Source organism: Petromyzon marinus, chromosome 21 (assembly GCF_048934315.1).
Source record: "Petromyzon marinus isolate PM22_M1 ecotype Great Lakes invasive population chromosome 21, UKy_Petmar_22M1.pri1.0, whole genome shotgun sequence".
In the NCBI taxonomy this organism is placed as follows: domain Eukaryota; kingdom Metazoa; phylum Chordata; class Hyperoartia; order Petromyzontiformes; family Petromyzontidae; genus Petromyzon; species Petromyzon marinus.
In genome coordinates, this window is record NC_133687.1 from 8430061 (window position 1) to 8455276 (window position 25216).

General features: G+C 49.9%; 1 protein-coding gene across 4 annotated transcripts in view; it reads right to left on the minus strand.

Moving 5' to 3' along the window:
* Positions 1–25216, minus strand: part of LOC116944325 (SH3 and multiple ankyrin repeat domains protein 2-like) — a 375705-nt gene that overhangs the window by 275690 nt on the left and 74799 nt on the right. For all 4 annotated transcript variants that reach the window (XR_012942522.1, XM_076068527.1, XM_076068526.1 and 1 more), the window contains exons 4-6: positions 20014–20122; positions 19301–19452; positions 14829–14996 (exon numbers count right to left, since the gene is read on the minus strand). Coding sequence is in view for 3 of the 4 variants with exons in the window: in XM_076068527.1 (XP_075924642.1) it covers positions 14829–14996; positions 19301–19452; positions 20014–20122 (429 nt within the window). In the remaining variant the exon portion in view is untranslated. The remainder of the gene's footprint in view (positions 1–14828; positions 14997–19300; positions 19453–20013; positions 20123–25216) is intronic.

The window sequence follows — 25216 nt, forward strand, 5'->3', positions numbered from 1 at the left end:
TAACGTGGTTGAGCAATAGGGAGCCATCCCTTAATCGCACCCGGGCATCGATCAGCCTCCCATTATATCTGCACCTTGTGGAGATTCCCCCGGTACAGCTATTGAAGGCTTCACGAACTACGTGGTCAAAATAGATGTTAAATAATGTGGGAGCCAGAGGACATCCCCGTCGCACCCCAAGGTGTACAGGGAATGGCTCTGATTCCCGGCCACGCAGTTTTACCCGGGCCCGCTCACCATCATGAAGGTCCCTAATGATCATGAGCAGGGGGTCAGGGATTCCAAAAGCATTAAGAACAACCCAGAGCCCAGGCCTACTGATGGTATCATAGGCCTTGACCAGGTCAATAAAGCAGAGATGTAGGTCTTTTTGGAATTCCCTAGATCTCTGCTGTAGCAGACGGACAGAAAATATGGCATCTGTGCAGGACCGCCCTTTCCTGATAACTCATTGGGGCTCTGCAAGCCTCTCCTCAGCGTGCCTGGCAAGGCGATGTTGAATAATCCTTGCCAGGACCTTTCCCGGCACACTGAGGAGTGAGATGCCCCTGTAGTTGTTACAGTCTGTGCGGTCCCCCTTCTTAAAGAGGGGGACCACCAGGGCATCCTTCCAATCCTGCGGAACCCGTCCAGTGGTCCAGACTGTTGTTATGATGTCATATAGGGCAGTCTGTGCACAAACGCCACCCTCCCTCAGCATTTCGCTTGGGAGATCATCTCTGCCCGGTGCCTTTCCTGGTCTCAGACTCCGGATCGCCTTCAGTACTTCCTCAACAGATGGCACCTCAGCCAGCCACTCACAGGGGGTGACTTCTTCCAATATTTGAGGCACCGCAGCCTCAGCAGGGTCATCCCCACTTTTTGCCACGATGTTTTCCTGGCTGAGGGGTTTCCCCTCCCCCAGGACCTCACAGAAATGCCCAGCAAACCTGCAAACCTGTTCCTGGGGGTCGGAGATTGGAACACCATTTTTTCCCCTAATGATGGTAATAGGTGTGGCACTGCAGGTTACTTTTTTGATGGCGTTAAATAGAGATTTGTGATCGCGGGCCACTGAGGCAGACTCCATCTCCTCAGCAACCCGCGACCACCACACATCCTTGCAGCGCCTCACAGCTCTCCGAACCTCCGAGCGAAGGCTGCGGTAAGCCTCCTCCTCTGACATGGGATTCTGTAGCCGATGACAGTGGGCCTGTCGCCTTTGCTCAACCATCCTGAACACCTCCTCTGTCAGCCAGGGTCTCTGGGGAGGTCTGGACCGTGTACCCAAAGCAGCCATTGCAGCTGCATGAGTCACAGTCCTAAACCTTGCCCATTTACCCTCAACATCAGGAGGAGTGGGGGACGATGCCAACCTCAGCCACAAGCGATGATGAAATTCTCGCTTGCAACTTTCATCAACTAACTGAGACCAGGCCACTTTAGGTTGGAATGAGGTTCTGGGTGTACACCCACCACCGGAGTGGAAGAATGGCAGGCGCATCTTACAGATGACTAGTCGATGGTCAGAGGGCAGATCAGTTCCACGGTAGGTCCTGGTATCAAGGACATGGGCTCGCATCCGCTGGTCCGTCACTATATAGTCCAGCAGCTGTTCTTACTTGGACCCGGCATGCATCCATGATGTTGTGTGGATGCGCCGATGCCGGAACAGCGTGTTGGTAATTACAAGCCCATGGGCTGCACAAAAATCTAGCAGCCTCCTACCGTTGTTATTGAGCTGATCTGGCCCATGCCCTCTAATCACTCCAGACCAGTTGCCAGCATCATGACCAACTCGGGCATTGAAGTCACCCAACAAGATGACTCTATCCCGAGGGGCCACTTTAGCCAGCACCTGTGACAGGAGGTTATAGAAGGCATCTGACTCATCAGCTTTGCCTGCATCCCTCCACGGATGTTCGTCTTCGGTGGGGGCATAAGTAACCACGACCATCACTCCTCGCCTCCGGTTGATGGGAAGGCGAGCCCAAAGTAGCCTGGGGCTTACAGCTTCCCACACCTCACCGCCACGCTCCCACGCACCCTTCATTCTTTTGTTCAAAAGAAGAGCCACACCCTGTTGTTTGGCAGTCTGCTGCCCCGAGTAGAGGCCTGTCCACCCCTCATGGTGGCAGGAGCCAGAACCGGTCCACCGGACTTCCTGAATGCCACAGAGATCCAGGCGGTACCGGTCCAGCTCCCAACAGAGGAGTGGCAGCCTCTCCTCCGCAGTGAGCGTTCGAACATTCCACATGGCCACACAAAGTGGCTTTGCGTTGTTTCTGGAGGAACCCCGAGGGTAGAGTTTCAATCTCCTGGCTCCGCCAATTGGGGTTTGGCCAGGAGACGTCATATACGCCTGTATCCCTGGGGCCTCCGGCACAAGCTTATTAGTTATATATTTAATTCGTGGTTTCGTGGTAATTTTTTGAAGGTGGAGGGGTTACCAGCCCCTCGCACCCGTACAGAGCCCCCGTTTAGCCACTGTGGTGGTCACAGACGCCATGAGGGGAGGGGCCAATCGGAATTGGCCCTCTCCCCACAGCACTGTCCACGACAGAGTTACCCGTCCGGCACGTACACACACAACCACACATACACCCACACACCCACACGTACACACACCCACACGTACACACACACCCACACGTACACACACCCACACGTACACACACACACACACGTACACCCACACACCCACACGTACACACACACACGTACACACACCCACACGTACACACACACACATAGGAGACACTGCAGCCGCTGCGGTCGAGGCATTCGGCGAAACAGCGGCAACGGCCGTGAAACGGAGGAGAGGCGATGGAGGGGGCGGGAGTCCTGCAGGAGCCGTCAGCGGCAGCACCGCTCTTTGTATTCCGCGGAGCAGCCGCACGTGAACTGCCCCGAGTCGCGTCTTCTCTGCCCCTTCCTCTGCGTTCACATTTAACCTGCCTCCCCCAACGACCAAATGTTACCCTCCTCCTGAAGGCATCCATCCCGTGATGAAACAGAAAAGGGTCTGGAGGACCAGTCTCTTGGCCCAATTATTATAATATTTTTTTTTGTTGAAGGGGGAAAGGCAATGCAAATGTAAAGGAGCGCATTGATGCGGTTCTAGTCAGATAACACGTTTCTCAGCTTAAAGCGGAACTCGAAAAACAATCTACGCATGGCTCATCGGTGAGCCCGCCGCCACCACCACCACACGCAGCCCGGCTTCCGTCTTTGTATTCACACAGCTCATCAGCAAGCCCACTACCACCCTTCCCAGCTTCCTCTACACACAGCTCATTAGCGAGCCCACAACCATCAGATTCACCAGCTTCCTCTACACACAGCTCATCAGCGAGTCCACAACCACCACTTCCCAGCTTCCTCGACATACAGCTCATCAGTGAACCCACAACCACCACTTCCCAGCATTCTCTACACACAGCTCATCAGTGAGCCCACAGCCACTACACTTCACACATCCTCCTCTACACAAAGCTCATCAGCGAGCCCACCACCACACTTTCCAGGTTCCTCTACACACAGCTCATCAGCGAGTCCACCACCACCACACTTCCCAGCTTTCTCTACACACAGCTCATAAGCGAGCCCACAGCCATTACACTTCACATCTTCCTCTACACACAGTTCATCAGCGAGCCAACAACCACCACACTTCCCCGCTTCTTCTACAGCGAGCCCACCACCACACTTTCCAGGTTCCTCTGCACACAGCTCATCAGCGAGCCCACAGCCACTACACTTCACATCTTCCTCTACACAAAGCTCATCAGTGAGCCCACCACCACCACCACACATCCCAGCTTCCTCTACACATAGCTCATCAGCGAGTCCACAACCACCACATCTTACCAGCTTTCACTACACGCAGCTCATTAGTGAGCCTACCACCAGACTGCCCGGCTTCCATCTTCCATGGAAACAAATCGACACAAACCACTGAAGCTGCGGATACCTGATGCACGAATCTCGCACAGTTGCTCCTAAGTTGCCATACGCAAGAAGAAGACTACTCATGAGATGAAATGGAATGTGGCGAACACGCTGTACACGGGCCGCCGGGCAAACGCCACCTCGTGCCGCGTAAGAGGCCTGTTTGGAGACTACGTGCGTAGCGTTGGAGTACAGCGATGCTCTGCTGGCTACTGAGCTGTAGGACGAAATGTCACCGCCTCGTGATTTGCACGTGATAAAGCACGAATTGCCTCTACGATTGATATGATTTGAACATTCGTGTGCCCCACGTCTGCCAAAGTGAAACCCTCCTCGTCGAAGCGACTCGAACACCGGGGGTCGGAAGTGACGCCGGAATTGATCCACCGACGCGTCGTAACGCTGCGCCCACGGCAACACACTCGCACCTCGCTGTCCGCCCTCGGCTTGTAAGCAACTCATGCATCCGCGTTGTCCGTCTGTAACAGGCGGCGGAGGCGGCGCTTGGCACGATAACTCGACGGGCGGAACAACAGCACGAAGCTGCGTTGGTATTTCCTTTTTGTGCAGGCGGCCAAATCGACCAGAAGCCTCCCCCCCCCGCCCCCCCCCCCGCGACTGCATCGTTACAAACCAACAACGACAACAACAAAAAAGCAGCGCTAAAATGAACATTCCTTCGCCCTTGGCAAAAACTCCCATCCCGATTGCGTCATCGCGTCAGGGCAGCGTCGCCTGTGACGTCGCGTCGACGTCGCGTCACCTGTGACGTCACCTGTGACGTAGCGTCGCCACGCCGCTTGGAACGCAGTGGAAATCAAACGCGGCTGCAGAATTCCACGCGGGCTGCACGCGATTATTATTATTATGATTGTTTTCTTCCTTTCTTCCTCCCCCACTTCGCTTCACTTGGTAGAGAACGTCCAGGGCGCGTTGGCACCTGCCGCTTGCTGTGCGGCGGCCGACTTGAGAAGAGACCGCCGGAGCGGCGAAAGCGACAACGCCGTCGTACGCCGATGTTAAATCCGGCTGTGAAAAGTCGCGAGCCGCCGGCTGAAGAGGAGCCTTTGTCGGTCAGGTACGATCGTTACATTGGCGCGCGTGTAAATAATAATAATAACAATGTCTCTGCAAATTGTGACAATCCTGTCGGGGAGTTGTACGTACGTTGAAGATCTGATGAGCACGGTTGTTTAAAAAAAGTTGACATTTCTGGACTGCCCCTTGCCTTGGGATGTTTCTCGAGCTGCCTCTGCTTCCCCATTAGAATCTGAATCTTGATCTCGACGGGAGGAATCCGATGAGCGAGCTATGAAGCTCCTTTTTACAGATGTCCAGTAGAGTCGGGTGAGAAAATTACAACAACCAGCAATTACTATGGTGGGCTTAGCAGTCTCAGCTTGCAACTTTGGGGGGACATTGCCCGTCAGTGTTATGAGCTAAGAGCGCAAATAATTTGCCCAGGAAATCCACAGTGAGTCTTAGTCCTAGCACGGTTTGCTGCGCACCTACGCACACACACGCAATCAGGTTCGGCAAGAAGGCGAGCAGCAGCGTGTGACAGGGTTCAGGAGCTCGGCATCAAAGAAACTCCAGGGATGCTGAGACCACCATAGGGCCCAGCAAACTGGCAAGGCCCGAGGGAAGACGGGACTTGTTGAGGCCTGGCACCAATCCGTGGTCTCGCAATGGCCCAGAGGTGACCAGGTCCAGGCATAGACGAGGCTGTTGAGACCCAGCACCCACGCACAGTATATTTGTACGCATGATTGAACTTCTTTCGCACCGTAGCCAAGCGTGCTAAGGACAACAAACTGAGCACAAAAAATAAATTCGCTTTAAATCTAGGTGATAATTTAAAGGTGCCTAGCTCAAGTGGCTTCCTAATGTCGTAAGCAAGGGCGTTCCAGACGGCCACGTAAGCGCATCTGATGGGGCGCGATGCGGTAATCCTCTTTCGTCAACGGCTGATCAAGAAGTTCGGAATAAAACTACCACGCGGCCTAAACCCCCCTCTCCCCCCCCCCCCCCAAGAAACCAAAACAAACGAAGACTGCTCAACAACAAGCCGCACTGCACACGGTGATGTCACGTGAACATCAAGTGGCCCGGGGTCCCTGAAATTTATACAGCTCAGGCTTTCCATTACAAGAGGCCACACGAGCGGATGTGATGCCGGGACCCCGGAAAATGTGTACGGCACAGAGAGATGCCCCCGGGAACCCATTTGCGGCATGCGGAGAGCTCTAAAACAAAAATAGATTAGTCCGGCGTGCGAAGAGCTGGGACCGTGTCCCCGTGATTGAGGAACGTGTTAAGGAGAGGCGCCGGTGGGAAACAATACGGAGATGCGCCGAGAAGTAACGATATTAATGATTGGGTCACACGGATAAGATGGTAACGTGCGGGCAGAAAAATACACAGGAGGATTTAATGCATTATACCGCTTCAAGTGTTCGGCCGGGCTAGTAAATTCACGGGCGGCAGGCAAGCAAGCGCCAATCGGCTGACACGAGACCCTCACCTGCTGCCGTTCAGATATAATTCCACTGACCCTGCTCTCGTCATAATATTGAGAGTATGTGGCGAAAGTCCCCGTGTCTGCTAACCTATCATCTCCGATCATCCTCGGGGCCCAATATGGTTGGCGGTCTTTAGCCGCTTTCCCACACGGGAAATTCCACATTCCCATGAAGGAGGCAAGTTTATCCACATCGTGCCTGGTGGGGGTGGGCGGGGGGGGGGGCTCGGGTGGGTGGGAGGGCAGGGTTCCCATTGCAGTCTGCCGATAACAAAAAAAAAGAAAACATTCTGCCGTGACATAATTGCTACTCTACGGTTAAACGTTTATGTTGCTCTCTGAAACACACGGGGGGGGGGGGAAACTAAACAAACAAAAAAATATTGACTTCGAATTATTATTAACAAACAAATAATGTTTGCAGCACACAGAAGCCGTGTGTATGTAACAGCCGTCCACGCCGTGCAATTGTGGCCTTAAAACGAAAAAACGACGTTAATGACTCGTCTGCCAGGCGTGAAAGAGTCAAAATGCCACCTCCCCAGCGTCCCCCACATTGCCTGCGACAACGTTGATGTCAACTTGCGTCATGCCGCACGGCAGTCGCTCGCTCTCGTAGCGACAGAGAGAGGGACGACTCAGAAGTGCGGTAAGGAACCACGGATGAGCGGGAAGGCAGGGGTCAGGCGGTGAGCCGACACCAACAACGGCTCAAAGCTCTGCCGTCCTCTATGCATTGAGGCGTTATCGGTCAATTAACCCTTTTCCCATTCTGATGACGTACATGTACGAAAAACTGACGACGTACATCTACGTGCACATTATCAATTTTTCTTCCGAACTCCGTTCCAATGACGCACGTCTTCAGGTCGGAAGACGTACCCGAGGCTCCCACAAGGCCATGCAGGAGGGCGTGCGGCACAGTTTGGCGCCAGCTATCATAGAGTTACGGTGGTCGTGTCGCTACGGTTCTTCGCGGTGAGTGCAATGTCCATGAAAACAGCGGCGCCACTTCGCCTCTCGAAATAAAATCAACGCTGAACCGCTTGCGTGTTCCGAGATTTGGCGGTGAACGGGACAACCCCCCCTACCCCGCAACTTGCAAACGCCTTTCGGAACGGGAAAGTGTAAACGGGAAAGCGTTGACGAGCGGTTTCCATGCGTGAGGAAATCGGAGCGCTTGGAGAAAACCGACGCGCGCGAGGAGGTGGAAGGAAACACTCTTTCCCAGATGGACGGAGCAAGGTGGAAGTCCGCACTTTTGCCGCACCGCATTCTCCTGGCAGAAGCCGGGGGGTCACGAGGCCCCCTCCTTGTCGGGGGGGGGGGGGGTGGGAGTTTCTCAACGTTCCTGCGAACCACCAGCGCCCGCCGCCGCATCCACGATGCCAGATCACCGGCGGGAGCCACGTGCATAGCCAACACGAGAGGCCAACGCAGGACCGACAACGCAAACGCGGCTTAATATACGCACACACGGTGCTGACCGGAATTGCGAGGGAAAGCGGGAAGGACAGCAAACTAAACACAAAAAAGCATTTTCTAAAAAAATTACTTTTCAGTCTAGATTTTCAAGGGCATCGCTCCCAGTGGCTACCTAATGCCGGAAGAGCGTTCCGGACGGCCGCAGGAGCGCATCTGAAAAAGCGCGCGACGCGGCGGCCGTCTTTGTTCGATGGCTGAGCCCAAAAGCCGCTGCTGCCAGGATGGCCGGAGTTCCCGTGACGGTTCCTGCTCCTTTATGAGATCAGCGATGATGATTGCTTGTGTTGCAATCGAAACGTCATGATTTTTTTTTTATAAAAAAAATGTTTTATACCTACGTGACTTTACCGAAAGAACCGGAAAGTATGGATTCCTCCAGTCACGAAAGCTTCAAATCTAGATTGAGATCAGCGAGGTATTGTAATTCATGGGTGGACAGAGGATGGATGGATTTAAGTAACTTGCACCAGTGGCTCAACTGCCGTGCCAGGAGGTTGGACAGGCGACGTCTGGCTCGCAAGCCAGTTGCGCTATGTACCATTACACCGTGGCATCGTCTCGGGGAAGCTGTCATTCTAAATATCGGTTACGTCGATGAATTCCGCAGCTGCCAAGTCCTTCACGTGAAGTAGTGCAGCCATAAGAAAAAAATGGGTGCGTGATGCGCGCGCGGTTTCGTAACACACAAACACACACGGGGGGCACCAGGTCGCTGTACGGGGGGGGGGGGGGGGGGCGTATAATCTGTCGCGACGCCACCGTAAAAAGTCCACCCGGCTAGGGGACTCCTTGTAACAGCGCTAATATAAATGCACATTCGGGCCCCGGAAGGACACACCGGCAAAACCATTGAGCAATGATGCCTCCTCCAGTCGACACGAAAAATTAAAATATATTCCTCCACCCCCCTCCCTCCCCATTTAAAAATAAAAAAATGTCGTCGTCCAAATGGTATGATTACATCTGCCGCAGGATGCCAATCACCGCTGAGCACCCTTGGGGAGGTCCACCTAAAAATAGCAATTAAATAATAAACAAACTCGGGGGAAGGGTGAGAGCGCGCTCCAACCCGGCGACCACCGCCACGCGTGAGCAAGCGTGTCATCTCGTGCGTGACCAAGCGTGTCATCTCACACGTGACCAAGCGTGTCATCTCACACGTGACCAAGCGTGTCATCTCGTGCGTGAGCAAGCGTGTCATCTCACGCGTGAGCAAGCGTGTCATCTCCCACGTGAGCAAGCGTGTCATCTCATGTGTGAGCAGCCATGTCATCTCGCGTGTGACCAATTTTGTCATCTCGCGCGTGACCAATTTTGTCATCTCCCACGTGAGCTAGCGTATCATCTCACGCGTGAGCAAGCGTGTCATCTCCCACGTGAGCAAGCGTGTCATCTCGTGCGTGAGTAAGCGTGTCATCTCGCCTGTGAGGTAGCGTATCATCTCACGCGTGACCAAGCGTGTCATCTCCCACGTGACCAAGCGTGTCATCTCGTGCGTGAGTAAGCGTGTCATCTTGCGCATGAGCGTGTCATCTCGCCTGTGAGATAGGGTATCATCTCCCACGTGAGCAAGCGTGTCATCTCCCACGTGAGGAAGCGTGTCATCTCGTGCACGAGCGTGTCATCTCACGCCTGAGCAAGCGTGTCATCTCCCACGTGAGCAAGCGTGTCATCTCGTGCGTGAGCAAGCGTGTCATCTCGTGCACAAGCGTGTCATCTCACGCGTGAGCAAGCGTGTTAACTCGCACGTGACCAAGCGTGTCATCTTGCACGTGAGCAAGCGTGTCATCTCACGCGTGAGCGAGCGTGTCATCTCCGGTTTAGTACAACTTCAAATCGTGCCATTTCTTGCTGGCCACTTGGCATTGTTTGCACCCGGTACTCAGCGAAAACAACGACAACGACAACAACAACAAAACGGGTGTTATAGGCTGTGAGGCAATCTTATGGGGCAGCAGAAGGCAGAGTAGAACAATCAATTGTTGTACTTACTTCTACTTCAAAGGCTCCTGCATCTAAGCCTCCCACCGTTATCGACTTGCACTGAACAGCGTGGTGAAATATGATGAAAGTAACCACCCCACCCCACACAACCTGCACAGCCCTGGAGAGTCCCCCATCCAGCAGCGGATTGACAGCAAGGGCCTTGTGCTCATACGTTAATGCGCTGCTGCTTCTACAGCAGCTGAGGAAACGGCACCCAAGAGCCGGTGTTCTGCATGCCATAGCATTGAGCGCAGCAAAAAAAAAAACCCTGAGGAATGCTGACAGGCAAAAGCGAAAATTCCGTCGATTTTGTGCGACGTTTTATGATGGAGATTCCATCCGGCATCATCAGCTGGTGACAACAGCTGAGGTCTCTCATATGCTGAGCTTTTGTGGTGGAGAATTTGTAGGATTGAAGTGTCACGGTGGCGAGATGTTAACTACCTCGCCTGGTATGCAGGAGGTCGTGGGTTCGCTCCCGAGCCTGACGCCTGCTGCTGTATATTTGGAGTTTGCGTGTCTCTCTCTCTCATCATCATCATCACGGTGGCTAGGAGATGTTAACTACCTCGCCTGGTGTGCAGGAGGTCGTGGGTTCGCTCCCGAGCCTGACGTCTGCTGCTGTATATTTGGAGTTTGCGTGTCTCTCTCTCCCCTTGGTCGTGTTGATTTTTCTCCCGGCCCTCCGGTTTTTCCCTCCACATATTGAAACATGTGTTTAGAGTATTTGGTTGCTATGAATTTCTCATGATAAGCTGCTAAGTTGAGCTATCATTTGTGGCCAGGTAACTTCTGAAAAAAAACGATGTAGTTTTTTTTGTTTCTTTCGGTAAAGTCAAATAGATAGAAAAATAATAATAAAAATAAAGTGAATTAAAAATATATACTGTAGCCTGGTTCTTAATCGGAGTGTACTGGCAGTCTACAATGTAGACTGTAGCAAAGGTTATTACTCTGGGTGAGCGTACTGGCAGTCTATAATGTAGACTGTAGCCTGGTTCTTAACCTCGGTGAGTGTACTGGCAGTCTATAATGTAGACTGTAGCCTGGTTCTTAACCTCGGTGAGTGTACTGGCAGTCTATAATGTAGACCGTAGCCTGAAAAAAAAATGCCACGACGTTTCGATCGCAACACAAGCGGTCGTCATGAGGATAAGGGGGGTTAGCCTCTAAAGGCAAACTGTTTATAAAGGTTTGGAGATGGGCGTAGCCAAAGTGTCTCAGCAGCACCAGCAGCATGGGCGGGGCAGCAATGCCAATGCAGGAGAAAACCATTGCTACAGTCTATATTATAGACTGCCAGTACACTCACTCCGATTAAGAACCAGGCTACAGTATTATTATTTTGTATTCACTTTATTTTTTTATTTTTATATCTAGGTGACTTTACCGAAAGAGCCAAATAACATGAATTCCTGCAGTCACGAAAAGTTTTTTAGTCAAAATTTCACCGCCTCTACGGGGAGGGTTTCCACATAACCATAAGATCTTTCAACAAACTCCGAGACACGAAAGCTCGTCTGATCGAGTCACTCATATTTCTGAAGAGATGCCGCGACTGGAAGGTAATACCGACCTCATTCACACTGACTTCTGCTGCCGTCACATCTTCCAATGCCAAACGAATCTTGTTTAGGGCTAGCTTGGCCCTGATCTCAGAGAGAATTAGACTGCTCCGAATTGAACTAGATCATGTCGACAAGACACTCTTGAAATCACACTTAACACTGACAGAAAAAATGTCCACATCTGATTGGGAACATTTAGATAACATGACTGCTTCATCAGCCGCTACAATGTCAGCTAAATGTAAAGATGATTTCCCAGTTCAACCTCCTTTCCAAGAATAAACCAGATCCACACATTAAAAAGTAAGATGTTGACAAGGTTGTCATTAATCCGAGTAAAGTCGGTTTTGGCTAAAGGCTTGAGCTTCGCAGTCACCCCCAAACACATACCAGTGGATGACATTATTGCCCAGGTCGATGTAGCTCTTAAGGGTTTGGGACACATCACTGCAGACGTGACAAGATCTGAAATCGCTGCAACCCTCAAAACCGCTAAGATACCAGTCAACAACATCAGTAAGGATGAGCGTTTTGAGTTATCTCAATTGAAAAAGAGGGAAGATATCGTCATCCTCTCAGCCGACAAGGGCAATGTCACGGTCATCATGGACAGTACCGTGTACAATCACAAAATTCATGACCTACTTAATGATGGTAGCTACACAAAAAAATTTAAGAGATCCCACCAACAGCCTCGTTACAAAACGAACAGTATCATAACTGATTCAGCTTCATTAATTGAACAGACCAAACGGTTTTCCTTAAAACCTTCTACTGCTAGACTACCCAGATTATATGGCTTACCAAAAATTCCATGAAGAAGATACACCCCTTCGTCCCATCGTCTCCACCATTGGCTCACCCACCTACAAACTGGCCCGATATCTGTCTGAGACCTTGCAGCCATTCATTGGTAAGACCACCTCTTCTGTACTAAACTCAGCTCACCTGGTATTGTCAATTAAAGACATCTCACTGTCCCCAGGTGATTTTCTCGTCAGTTTCCACGTAGTGTCTTTGTTCACCAAAGTTCCTGTGCCCGATACCATTGCAATCATTGAAGATTTGGTCCAACAAGGATTGAATGCTGATGTACCGTCCCTGGTGAGACACTGCCTCACCAATACATACTTCACCTGGAATGGAACATTCTACAAACAAACTGAAGGCACCCCAATGGGTTCTCCCTTATCTCCAGTTGTAGCCAATATTTTCATGGAAAATTTTGAGATGGACGCCATCCAGGCATCCACTCTACGTCCGTCCTTGTGGAAAAGGTACATGGATGACACGTTTGTCATCTGGCCACATGGCCGACCAGCTCTGGACCAATTCCTCAACCACATCAATTCCATACACCCAGCCATCAAATTCACCACGGAGGTAGAAAAGGATGGCATGCTACCTTTCTTGGATGTCCTAATCAAAAAGAGACCAGATGGCTCAATGAGCCATTCTGTCTACAGGAAAGCAACCCATACTGATGCCTACCTAAAACCTGATTCCCACCACCATCCATCCCAGAAGAATTCCCTCATCAAAACGCTACACCATAAGGCTCAGTGTATCTCCGACCATGAACACCTAACCAGTGAACTCAAACACGTACACCAAGCTCTCAAGGCAAATGGATATTCCGTCTACACAATCTGCAAAGCCATCACCCCAACCGTGAGGAAGGAGCCATCTGAGGATCTAATCAAAACCATCACCTTGCCATACATAGCAAGGGTAACCGAAATATTTCCAAAATCACGATGAAACACAAGATTCAGGTTCGATTTAACACACTACATAAATTTGTGATCTGATCTCATCTGTGAAGGACAAGATTCCTGACATGCAATATCCCGGCGTCTACAAACTAAGCTGTATTTGCGGCAGCAGTTACATTGGGGAAACTAAGCGACATGTCTTGGACCGTGTCCGTGAGCACAAGGCAGATTTGAAACACGGTAGGACCAATACTTCTGCCATGGCTGATCATTATTTTAATGCGGCTGGCTCACACGAAATTGATTTCTCTGAGACGATGGTACTTTGCAAGCCGACTGGCTATCAACAAAGATTCGTTCATGAAGCTATCCGTATATACAGACACGGACACAATTTCAACCGAGAGGATGGTTATAAACTCAGCAATCATTGAAAAGATGTCATCAACCACTTTGGGTCATGACTTGTGTTTTCTTGTCAATCAACCTCCACCGTAAGCAGTGTGGGTGTGAGGAGCGGGGTGCAGTGATTGCCTGGCGGCTCTTTGATTGGTGTAGACCCACTGAAGGTATCGTTGTTTTCTCCTGCATTGGCATCAGCTGCTGGTGCTGCTGAGACCCTTGGGCTACGCCCATCTCCAAACATTTATAAACAGTTTGCCTTTAGAGGCTAACCCCCCTTATCCTCATGATGACCGCTTTTGTTGCGATCGAAAAGTCGTGGCTTTTTCCTTTATTTATTTATGATTTTTATTTTTCAGGCTACAGTCTACATTATAGACTGCCAGTACACTCACCCAGTTTAATAACCATTGCTACAGTCTACATTATAGACTGCCAGTACACTCACTCAGATTAATAACCAGGCTACAGTCTACATTATAGACTGCCAGTACACTCACCAAACTTAATAACCAGGCTACAGTCTACATTATAGATTGCCAGTACACTCACTCCGATTAGAACCAGGCTACAGTATTTAAAAAAAAATATTCACTTTATTTTTATGATTAGTTTTCTATCTACGTGCCTTTACCGAAAGAACCAAAGAATATGAATTCCCGCAGTCACGAAAGTTTTAAGTCAAAATTTAAAGCTTTCGTGCAATAGTGGGCCTTACCTGGTAAAATAAAAATAGTTCGTAAAAAAAATGACACTACACCTGCCTACGCTATCTGGCCCAAAAATCACGATACCATTTTATTGGTCGAGAAAGCCTGCGCATAAAATAATAATCGTAGTCATGTTGCTGCACGCGTAAGTCAGGCCCCATCAATCGAAATGTTCCAACCAACCGAGCTAAAGAGACCACCGCGCCTGGGCCGAGACGCCAAAGCCACATTTAACATCGAAAATCTTCAAGCAGTCGGCCCGCTTTCACGAGTCTCGCTCGCAGCCGACCGGAGAAGCGCCGATTTGCTGTGGCCCCGCGGTGGCGGTGGTGGTGGTGGTGAGATGGGCGGCGGGGGGGGGGGGGGAGATCAGATCTCGTGTCCCGAGATCTGATTGCAAGTGGCTCGCGCGTCGAGAGTGCGACACCCGAGCGGTCGCCGCAACCTCAAAATCAACGGTCAAAGCCGCCCGAGCCACGTCGGGAATGCGTGCGTGGCGAGCATCGGGCACCTGGTGAATCTCGTGCCACCCGTTCTCGTCGGTACAGCCGATGGACGCGTGCTCGTGCAAGAGCAGCTCGCAGCAGTAGGGGTCGCCTCCCACCATCGCGGTGTGGTAGAGCGCCGTCAGTCCGTGGTTGTCCTTGTAGTCGGGCGACGCTCCCAGGTCCATCAGCGCCTGCGAATGCGCAGACGCCAAAAACAAAGGGTTCCACCCCACCCTCCCACCCTCCCACCACCCCACCACCACCCCACCACCCCACCGTGAAGACTGTAACACAAACTGTTGGGGCAAGTGGTGCGAAGGCCGGCACGTGGTGTGGACAGCACCACGCCCGGCCGCCTTTGTCTCCCTAGAGGCGATGCTTACACACCGCACCGGGTACTCGTTTGAGGCTGAGTCGACCTAGGGGAGGCCCAGGACCGGTTCAGATCCTCGTCACCGGCGTTGGCCGTGAGCGAGAATCGAACTCGGGTCGCCGGGTTCGTAGCGCGGAACGCTAACTGCGACACCACCGCTTCCCAGACAAAGAAGCTGATCGTACTGTTTACGTTTTGGCGTTCTCTGTTCTGACACTGGCGAGACTAGGCCATAAAGAAGGCTGCCTGTGTTGTAGGCCAATCCGTTTCAGAAACAATGCCATTCATCATCAGAGCACGTTTGTTTTGCATGTTCACCGCAAATGCTGCGTGTGGTTTTTGCAGACTTGATTCCACGCAAATGGTGTTTGAACATCTTAACGCCTCCTGTTTGATTGCCAGGAAGGGGTTAAAACCCATTCTTACATTTTACTCGCTGATGATGTTGACATGGACCCCTTGTGCGTTGGCCATTGTCACTGCAGCCTGGGTAAAATGCCCCATTCCTGACGACAACAACAACAAAAATCCTGCTGCCTGCCACATTTAGAGTCAACTACACAAGTGGCTCCACCCGCGGCTCTCACCATAGCGCCACCCGTGAGATTTTGTTGTGCACGACGACAAATTTGCGTAAGCCACATGGGACCACTTGTCCGTGCGTAGGAGAAGTCAAGTTTTCTCCCTGCATTGCCTGTATGTGTGGCAGTGCCGTGTTCATGCGTGTTCATGTGTGTGTGTGGGGAGTGTGGGTGAGCGGTGGCGCAACGGTTAGCGCGCTGCGCCACCAATCTGGCACACGCGAGTTCGATTCCCGTTCACGGCCACAGCGTCCCCCCACTAGGTTGATTCAGCCTTAAGTGAGCACCTGGTGCGATAGCACTGGGGAAGAAGAAGAAGACTGGGCGCTTTAGTTGGCCACCCATCACCCACCACCGTAACACAGGGCTCGAAAACACAAACACGGCTGTCAGGCCATCCTCATCAACGATGCTCCCTTAAATAGCCCCTCAAGGGCTCTGAGATCGGGGGATGCGGCAGATCTCCGGGTCAAGCCTTCGGTCTGCGAGCAGGCCAAGATTTTTTTTTTTCCCTGTGTGACAGCCCCTCCAGACTCTGGAACTCTGCCACACAAGATGTCAGAATCCGTGAGCCTGTGGACATTTTAAAAGCTCGTGTTGATTCAACGTTCAGGCAATGCGGCAAAACGGCTTTGAGCGTCCAACGCGTTCCTTTTACCTTCTCGGCGGCGAGTTATTGTCATTCTGAGCATCTGCTGCCGCCACCGCCGCTGTCTTGTGCGGTGCTTCGAAGGTGCTTCGTGAACGGCGTCTCATGAAAGTAATCGTCGTCATCGTCGTCATCATCATTATTATCACTACGAAAAGGCGAGGGGAACCGAGCCGCAGCGAGACGTCGCAGCGACTCGTGAACGGCCCCGCCGCGCCGACTCCCTCGTGCGGTGCTCGCAGGACGAAGCGGGGGTGTGGGGGGTTGGAAGCGGACCCAGAAAGAGGTGGCCACCGTTGTCGCCGAAAATCCCACGGAGCCTTCATTTCACACCCCATTTGCACCCTGAGAGACGCGTAAATAACGCGCAGGCGCTGTTTTTTTTTGGGTTTCCGAATGAGCGTTTAATCAATGTAACGCCGCCAAACTGCGGTGGGCCATGTCGGAGGAAGCGACACAAAGACAAAGATCCCACCCCCTACCCCCCCACCGTGTAGCCTGTAACCGACTGTCGGGGCAAGTGCTGATAGCGAGTAGCGTCTGTGAAGGTCCGGGGCACGGCGCACGAGGTAGGGGTGGGTGGACGCGCGGCCATTTGAGTTGTCCCTCTCTCTCCCTCATCGAGTCACGTTCAACGAGCAACATCCAAATTGAGTTGCTGTAGATGTGAGGGCAAGCAACGCTCCCTTCACTCTCCCCTCCCGCACGCCGCGCGTCACCATCCTAACTAGGGCTGAACGATTTGGGGAAAATATCTAATTGCGATTTCTCTGACAGATACTGCCATTGCGATTTGATTTGCGATTAATCTTTTTTTTTAAGTCAAGCTTTCATTCCAATAATCACTGTGTAATAGATTTAAAACATGTGATGGAGCATTATCACGTGATACCATCACCATATGAACCGCTCTATATATTCTAATGCAAGGATGAGAACTTAAAATATATGAATTGCTTCCAACGTGTATTTATTAAAATGTTTTAATTGAAATAGAACAATCAAACATAAAACAATTGTTAAGTTAAATAAATTAAGTTATAGTAATAAAAAATAAAACCATTCCAATAAGAAAGTAATAGGACTTTTCAAATCGCAAAAAAACGCAGCCTTTGCCTTTTGCTACTCGCATTGCTTCAAATTACGATTTCGACATGGAATCGATTAATAGTTCGGCCCGAATCCAAAGGGCTCACCTACGCCACCCCGCGCACCCGTTTTCCCACACCCAAGTTGAAAAACCTCCTCCTCCTCCTCCCCCAGCAGCGGCGGCATCTTCATTTCCGCGCCGTTACAGGCCTCCGCGTCGCGGGCAACGCTCACGCAAGGCTTCGTGAAGCGCGGCGGGATAAACGATAGCCCGTCGTCGGATCCGCTTCGCGGAATTCCTCGAAGGGACGCCGCGGGGAACTCCCGGGACACTTTCGCCGAGGTGTGCGGTCGGCGCTTAAGGGGCTACCGGATGTACGTTCGGATCAACCTGCCATCGTTTCTATGAGTTTGCTTTGGTACCAAGGAGTTGACGTGCCTTCAAGCTCCGGCCCTCGTCGATCTAGCGCGGGCCCTCTCCCGAAGCCTTCTTCGGCGGCGTTGCCTAGCGGAGCTCGACGTCGCCACTTTAGCATTGCGTAGCCGTCGTTGACTCGCCGACCCGCCCGTCCGACCGGGACGTCTGTGACGAAGAGCTCCGTAGCTAATGGGATTCCTGCCGCGGTCTCAATAAAGATCCAGATTCTGATGGGCATTTAGCTCCTGAACGCAGTGACAGCCACCGCACGCGGGAACATCACAGCTGTTCTCTCGAACGTACGTAGAGCAGAACCCCTCTCAACGACCACCCCTGTTAACGACTAATCGCTTAACGACGGGCCTCCATAGAGTCTAATGTGTAGTGTATAGTGTAGTGTATAGTAGTGTAGAGTAGTGTAGTGTATAGTAGTGTAGAGTAGTGTAGTGTATAGTAGTACATAGTAGTGTATAGTGTAGTATATAGTAGTGTAGTATATAATAGTGTAGTGTATAGCGTAGTGTATAGTGTAGTATATAGTAGTGTAGTGTATAATAATGTAGTGTATAGTGTAGTGTATATTGTAGTATAGTGTAGTGTATAGTAGTGTAGTTTATAGTAGTGTAGTATATAGTGTAGTGTCTAGTAGTGTAGTGTATAGTGTAGTGTATATAAGTGTCGTGCCTCCATAGAGCCCAATATGTTCGCTTACCGACCATTGCCCTGTTAATGACGGGCTGCTGTCGGCCCAGTAAATATTAATGCGTTGATTAACGGTGTTTATTTTAACACGCGTTCATAAATGTTCTCTCTTAATTAACATCCATTGTTTAAACATGATAAAGTACGTTTTTTTCGGGTGAACAAGGGGCAACTTGCGATGCTATCGGAACGAACGAAGCCTTCAACGTGTCTTTCCCCGTACTCGCCTAACGGCCGAATCGCTGAACGACCGCTTTCGTGTAAACCCAATTACCGCCAGTTTAACACGTAGGCTTTCGCGACCAATATTATTCATAATAAAGGTTTTTGGGTTAGATCGCGTTTATTTATAAATGTGTCGTAACCCTCCACCACCCGACACGGACAATCAGCAAAAAAAGTGTCGCGTTGACAAAAAGACAAAATAGTTCACTACTTTAGCCCACCGGTGTGTTGAAGAGTGAATCCACATTTACAGTTTGAGTACGACGTTTCGCTGGTAAATACATCCAGCATCATCGGGCAATTCGCCAGAATGGTAAAGCCCTCGCTTGATTGGCCGTGTCGGGTGGTGGAGGGTTACGACACATTTATAAATAAACGCGATCTAACCCAAAAACCTTTCTTACCAATTACCACCGTCGAGAGGGCCCGCTTCGCGACCGCACCGTCGCCAACCGTACCATGAGAGCGACGGGGTTGGTGGCCCTGGCGGCCTTGTGGAGGGCCGTCAGCCCGTCGCGTGCTCGGTAGTCCAGGTGAGCGCCGCCGGTCTTCAGGGTGCGGATCGCGTCCGAGCTGTTGCACAGCTGTGCGGCGAGGGTGAGCGGAGACTCTGCCACGGTGGGGTGGGCGGGGGGGGGACACAACAGCGGTGGACACGCACGTCAACAACAACAACAAAAATCTCGACGCGGCATTCGCGGAGCAGACGATGGAATTCGCGTGCGCGTGTGTATGCAAGGACTTTAGAGTTCTTTTGCACCGTACGTAGCCAAGCGTGCTAATCGGAGGCACGGGGGGAAGAAGTTCAACATACATAAGTAGAAGAATGAAGGTGCGTTTGGCTGATATAAATTTCCACGCGATAAGCCACTTTGTTTAGCTATTTATTGTGGCCGGGACACTTCTGAAACAGAGCTATATACTGTAGCTCAGTGGGCCTTACCTGGTAAAATGAAAAAATAGTTCAGGAGTGGTGATGACTTAGTGAGGCCTACGTCCAGCAGTAGCTGAACGATGGTCAAAGCTCGTGATGGCGATGACGAGAGTGTGCATCAATTGCAATTAATTGATGAGTATCGCTTGCCTGCATGACGTGTCGCAATCGTTCCACATCATATAAGATCGTTCCTCGGTGAGCATTTTACCTCGTAAAACAACCGCCATCACTTACCACCACTGTCAGGGTCGTGAAAATTTGGGTCCAGTCCTCGGTCAACCATCTTCTTGATTTTCTCTATCGACAGGTGTTGTACGTAGCCCATGAACTTCCGAAGGTTCACCTGCCGAAACAAACGCGGCTGTATTATTCGGACGCAACCACTCGTAGATATTCGGGGGCCGTCCATAAATGACGTCACGCGATTTTTGACGATTTTTGACCCCCCCCCCCCACTTCGTCACACGGCGTCACAAAAAGTCAGACCCCCCTCAAATATGACGTCACAAAGCTCTGCCTCCCCCCCAAAAAAAATGCTTAAAATCGCTTTAAACTATTGTCATTGTAGTGCGTATTTGATGTGGCGCTGCACTCTGATGTTGTAGGAGAAAACATTGCTCAAAAAGTATATTTAATTAAGTAGAACGTGTTGTCTATATTTATTTAAAGTTGCGCATTTTGATGTGACGTCACATTTCTCAACCCCCCCCCCCTCGTCACAAATGTCTGATCCCCCCCCCCTAGGTGCGTGACGTCATTTATGGACGGCCCCTTGACAGCAAACAGAATCAGAATCTTTATTTAGACTGCAGGAGAAATCCGATGAGTGATGAAGCTCTTTTTGTTTACAGATGTCCAGTCGAGGGGGGAGGGGGGGGCACGGGGGTCAGCGAGTTACAAACAACAAATAATAATAAAAAAACACGCCAGGGAGTGCAAAATAGAGAAAAGTTGAAGCAAATCACTGAAATAAATAAAATATATAAGTACAAATTCCACAAGTGCATAACTTCCTGCCGATCTGTCAACACTGAACGTGAGCTTGGCGGCAAAACAACGAGAGAAAAAAAGCAGTCCGAGACCCTGCCAAGATGATGCAGAGTACCTCAATAAAATTGCAAATTAAAGTTTAACTCTCGATACACGGGTAACGATCACAGTTACCCAGTTATCACATTTGCAAACTGTGATTGTATCCGGCACTAATGTTCTGCTTCAGGATGTAATTTTTTCACCCCACGGAGGTCTCCTGCATTGCACCTTTTACCAACGACCTTAATAATTAATTTTGTCAGGGTTCTTATTAGACTCTCCAAGGGGTCCACAGCATCACAGCTTCAAGGCGACCCCAGCCACTGACGGTGGGAAGCTAAAGATGGTACTGTGACCCGAGCGTGTTCTCTCCTAATCGTGGCCTGGTTTCCCAGATGTCAGAACAGGAGGGTGGGTTTGCTGTCTCGTGGGCTCAGCGAGAAAGCGTGGAGGTGGGAAGATTAGCAGATGCACGGGTGAGAGAGGAGCTGAATTCCCCAAAATACTCTAAAGTTAAACTCGTCTCCTTCGTGGTCCCGTTACGGACAATTCCCGTTATCCGCAGAGTTGGGGGGAAATCCCGTGAATCATCTCATTATCTGCAGAGTTGGGGGAAATCCTGTGAATCATCTCATTATCCGCCGATCATTATTGTTACTATCAGCAGCAGCAGCAGCAAGAACACGGAGAATGAGAAAGAAAATAACCCCTTGGAGGAAATCTTAAAACATTTTTGTTGGTAATGTTGAAAAAGGAGGTAAGTGGCAAAAATTCACCTCCGTTATTTCTGATTGACTTAAAAACATTTTTAGATGAAAATTAACCCCCCCCCCCACCCCCCCGAGGTGCGCGTGCACGCACACCTCCGAAAGGTGTGGGTGCCCCCGTGCGTTGCAATGTCATCGCCAAAATTAGCGAACACATCCCCCTCCCCCCACCTCCTGCCAAGCAATGGCGGAGCAGTGTGCTACACGACACCCGTCCTCCAAAACGACTGCCGTCCCTTACAACCACGATCGGGGGATCCAATCGACAATCTTTCCCTATTGACGGGCGTCGATCAAAGTGATCTCTTTACTCAAATGAGCATTGAGGCAGTGCGCCACCCTCCAGTTTACACAATCTGAGCCAGGGCTGGAAATTCCTCCACCGTGTTTCAGCTCACAATCAATTTAACGTCATAATTATTACCTGCAATATTTCCGTTTAACACGTAGGCTTTCGCGACCAATATCTATAATAGAGATTTTTGGGTTAGATCGCGTAAATATACAAATGTGTATATAAATGTGTCGCCTGATGAAGCCAGTTGTAATTACTGGCGAAACGTCGTACTCAGATTGAAAATGTTGTGACTTGGCTCTCCAACACGCCGGTGTGCTGTACTAGTGACGAATTGGCCACGTTCTGTTTACGTGACAACCCTTACTAGTTGGCCGTGTCGGGTGGTGGCGGGTTTTAACGTCACATTTATATATTTACGCGATCTAGCCCCAAACAAAAACACCTTCATTATGTACAATATTTCCGCAAGTCATTGCCCGATGACCAGCTAACCCGCCGCTCACTCCATCAGGGCGTATGGACACCTCTCCTTTGCACGGCTATGCGCGCATGTAGCCTTGGGGGTTGTGGTGTAATCCAGCGCTGTGGAGGACGAGGGGTTGGCGGGTCACACACGTGTTGCCAAACTCCCTTCCCGTGGGTGTCAAGGCGGTACCATTCGATTTGAGTCGATCTTCCCGAGTGCCATCCTAGTACACTGACCTCTTCCACCCTGCACAGAAGTCCTATCAATCAATCATCGGTCGACCAGTCTTCATTCTAGGTGCCGATATTGCCCGCGTTAAAGTAGGCATCGGGCAGAGAGCAACAGGAATTAATGAATAAACCAGTCATGCCCTCAGCGGCTAACACAGACTGACTAACAGACTGCCCATTGCAACCTCGATTACATACCAAATTTCCAAGTCGGCCCATTAGAAAGTAAAAAAATAAAACATTTCATGAAAAATTTACGTTTGTAATAATGTACCCCAGTTGTTGTGCTGACAATATAATAGCAGCCAAAATTTTTAAAATGACACGTTTCATAAATGCATTAGAGAAAATAGCATAAAATGCCATGGCAAACCAATTATATCCTCTGAGTGGAAATGTTTTTACTCAACATATGAACAGAAGCTCACATTTGTGCCTCTAAATCAATGAAATTATGACGGGCATTGCAAGTGAAGAATAAAGCAAATGCACTACAATCACATTGATCTATCAATATTTTTACTTTTTTGTTTGTTACATATTGAATTCCTTGTAATCACGATTATCGTGCAATCTGTAGCATGAGTTGAGCTCAAGTAGGCTCCCTCAAAACCAACGTATCCAAGTGCCCACCGAAAGAAAGTATAATTTATCCTTTCTTTTGCATATATTTATATTTTCTTAACCATTTCCCTCCGTATGATGCTGTTGTTTTGTTCGAGTTTACGTATGACAAGTTGCCGCCCTTCACTGTGTGTGCGGACCAGAAGGTCACTGCCAAGATTGAGCTCTGCGATATATACTTCGGTGGGCTGGTCTCTAACACGAAGGGTTCTCCATAATAATGAACTCTGGCTGTTGCCTGATGATGCTCGTTGTAATTACCGACGAAACGTCGTACTCGAATTGTGAATGTTGTGGGATTTAGTCTCCAACACACCGGTGTGCTGCGCTAATAACGAATTGTTACGTTTTGTTAACGTGACAGACCTTACTAATTGGCTGTGTCGGGTGGTGGCCGGTTTAACAACACATTTTATTTTTACGCGATCTAACTCAAAAAAGCCTCTTTTATGGATAATATTGGTCGCGAGAGCTTACTACTAGTAAGGTGTTAAACCAACGAAGGGTTATACCGCTCTGCCAGAGATCCGAGAGGAGAACAGGATTTGAAGCTTCCGTGACTGCAAGGATCCATACTCTTTGGTTCTATTCGGTAAAGTCACGTAGGTAAAAAATAAAACAACAAAAAATCACAACGTTTCGGCCACAACACAAGCGGCCTTCATCAGGTGAAGGAACCAGACTGTCTCGAGGACAGCGCTGGAGTGAACACAGCTAAGCTCAGACCGCGACCTTTAAGCTTATTCGGTAAAGTCACCTACGTGACTTTACCGAATAGAACCAAAGAGAAAGGAGAACAGGACGCAACAACAATTAATCTGGGGGGCAATATGCAACAACAACAAAAAAACATCGTGAGAATTTAGTTGCCACGAGAGTGTGGTGGTGTAACCAGTGAAAACAGTGACCTAAGTGCGACAATTAAACACGGAGGCAACAAACAAAAACCCACTTCTGTTTAAAGGAACATCCCGTCGAGTAGCACCCATTAACAAGACAAGCGTTTCGCTTCCCTATCCCTACAGGTAACTTTAAACATTAGTGGAAAACGCCTTACAAATACATGTAAATTATTATAGCGCAGTTCCAGGAGAATGGAACTTAAGGCCATGTTTGAATATCACAGCGATATATAAACAAAGTTTGTAATTTACCAATACAATTCCCCCTGACGGCCAATTACAATTAGCAATATAAAATCATACCCTTGCGACCTCAGGCTGGTGAAAAACAGAAAAAAATGAAACATATATAACATCCGCTCTCAGCTGAGTGGCGACATTTCGCATTGTGCTTGACTTGTGTAGTTCCAGTGGGTTATGATCGCTTGGCTCGGGACTTGGAAGTTTACGAGTTAATACCCTGCCCGGGGATGACCTAGTCCGTCATCCCCCTGGGGTTAGCAGACTCAATTATATTCTTCTTCTCTTCCTTGCGGATGATGGCTGCAATATGTCCACAAGCTAAATGGCAATGTCGAGGTCTGCTAGGCTTGACGAGAGGGCTTCAGGAGAGAGCTCTCGTCAGTTTTGCCCCTCCTCCTCCTCCTCCGTTGGTGGTTTGCTCTGCGGTCCATAGTTTTGTGTTGCGAATACAATGAGTGCCGCTTTGCAAAAAAAGTCAGTGGTTGTCCTGTAATGAAATATACAACTTGTCCCCATTATGAGGGCGTGGAACCTGTACCACACGCCTAAGACTACAAGCAGAGACGCAGGCGCACATGCATTGATCATTGGAGGGAACACAACTTTTGCAGTGGGGTTACATAGTGAATGTTACAACTGTAAGACAATTAATGATGACATCAAGGTGACGCTGCATTGTCGGGATCACGATGAGAGAAGTGAAGGTGACAAAGGTCGTTTCGAAAGCGTGCATGTTTTAACTTTAGCAGGCATTGTATTATTTTATTGTATTGATTATTTTATTGTATTGTTTATTCGTACAAATAAAAAGATTTAAAAAAAGGTGTGCAGGTGAGGTTGGAAACCCACGAGGGCTCACATGAAAACCACACACA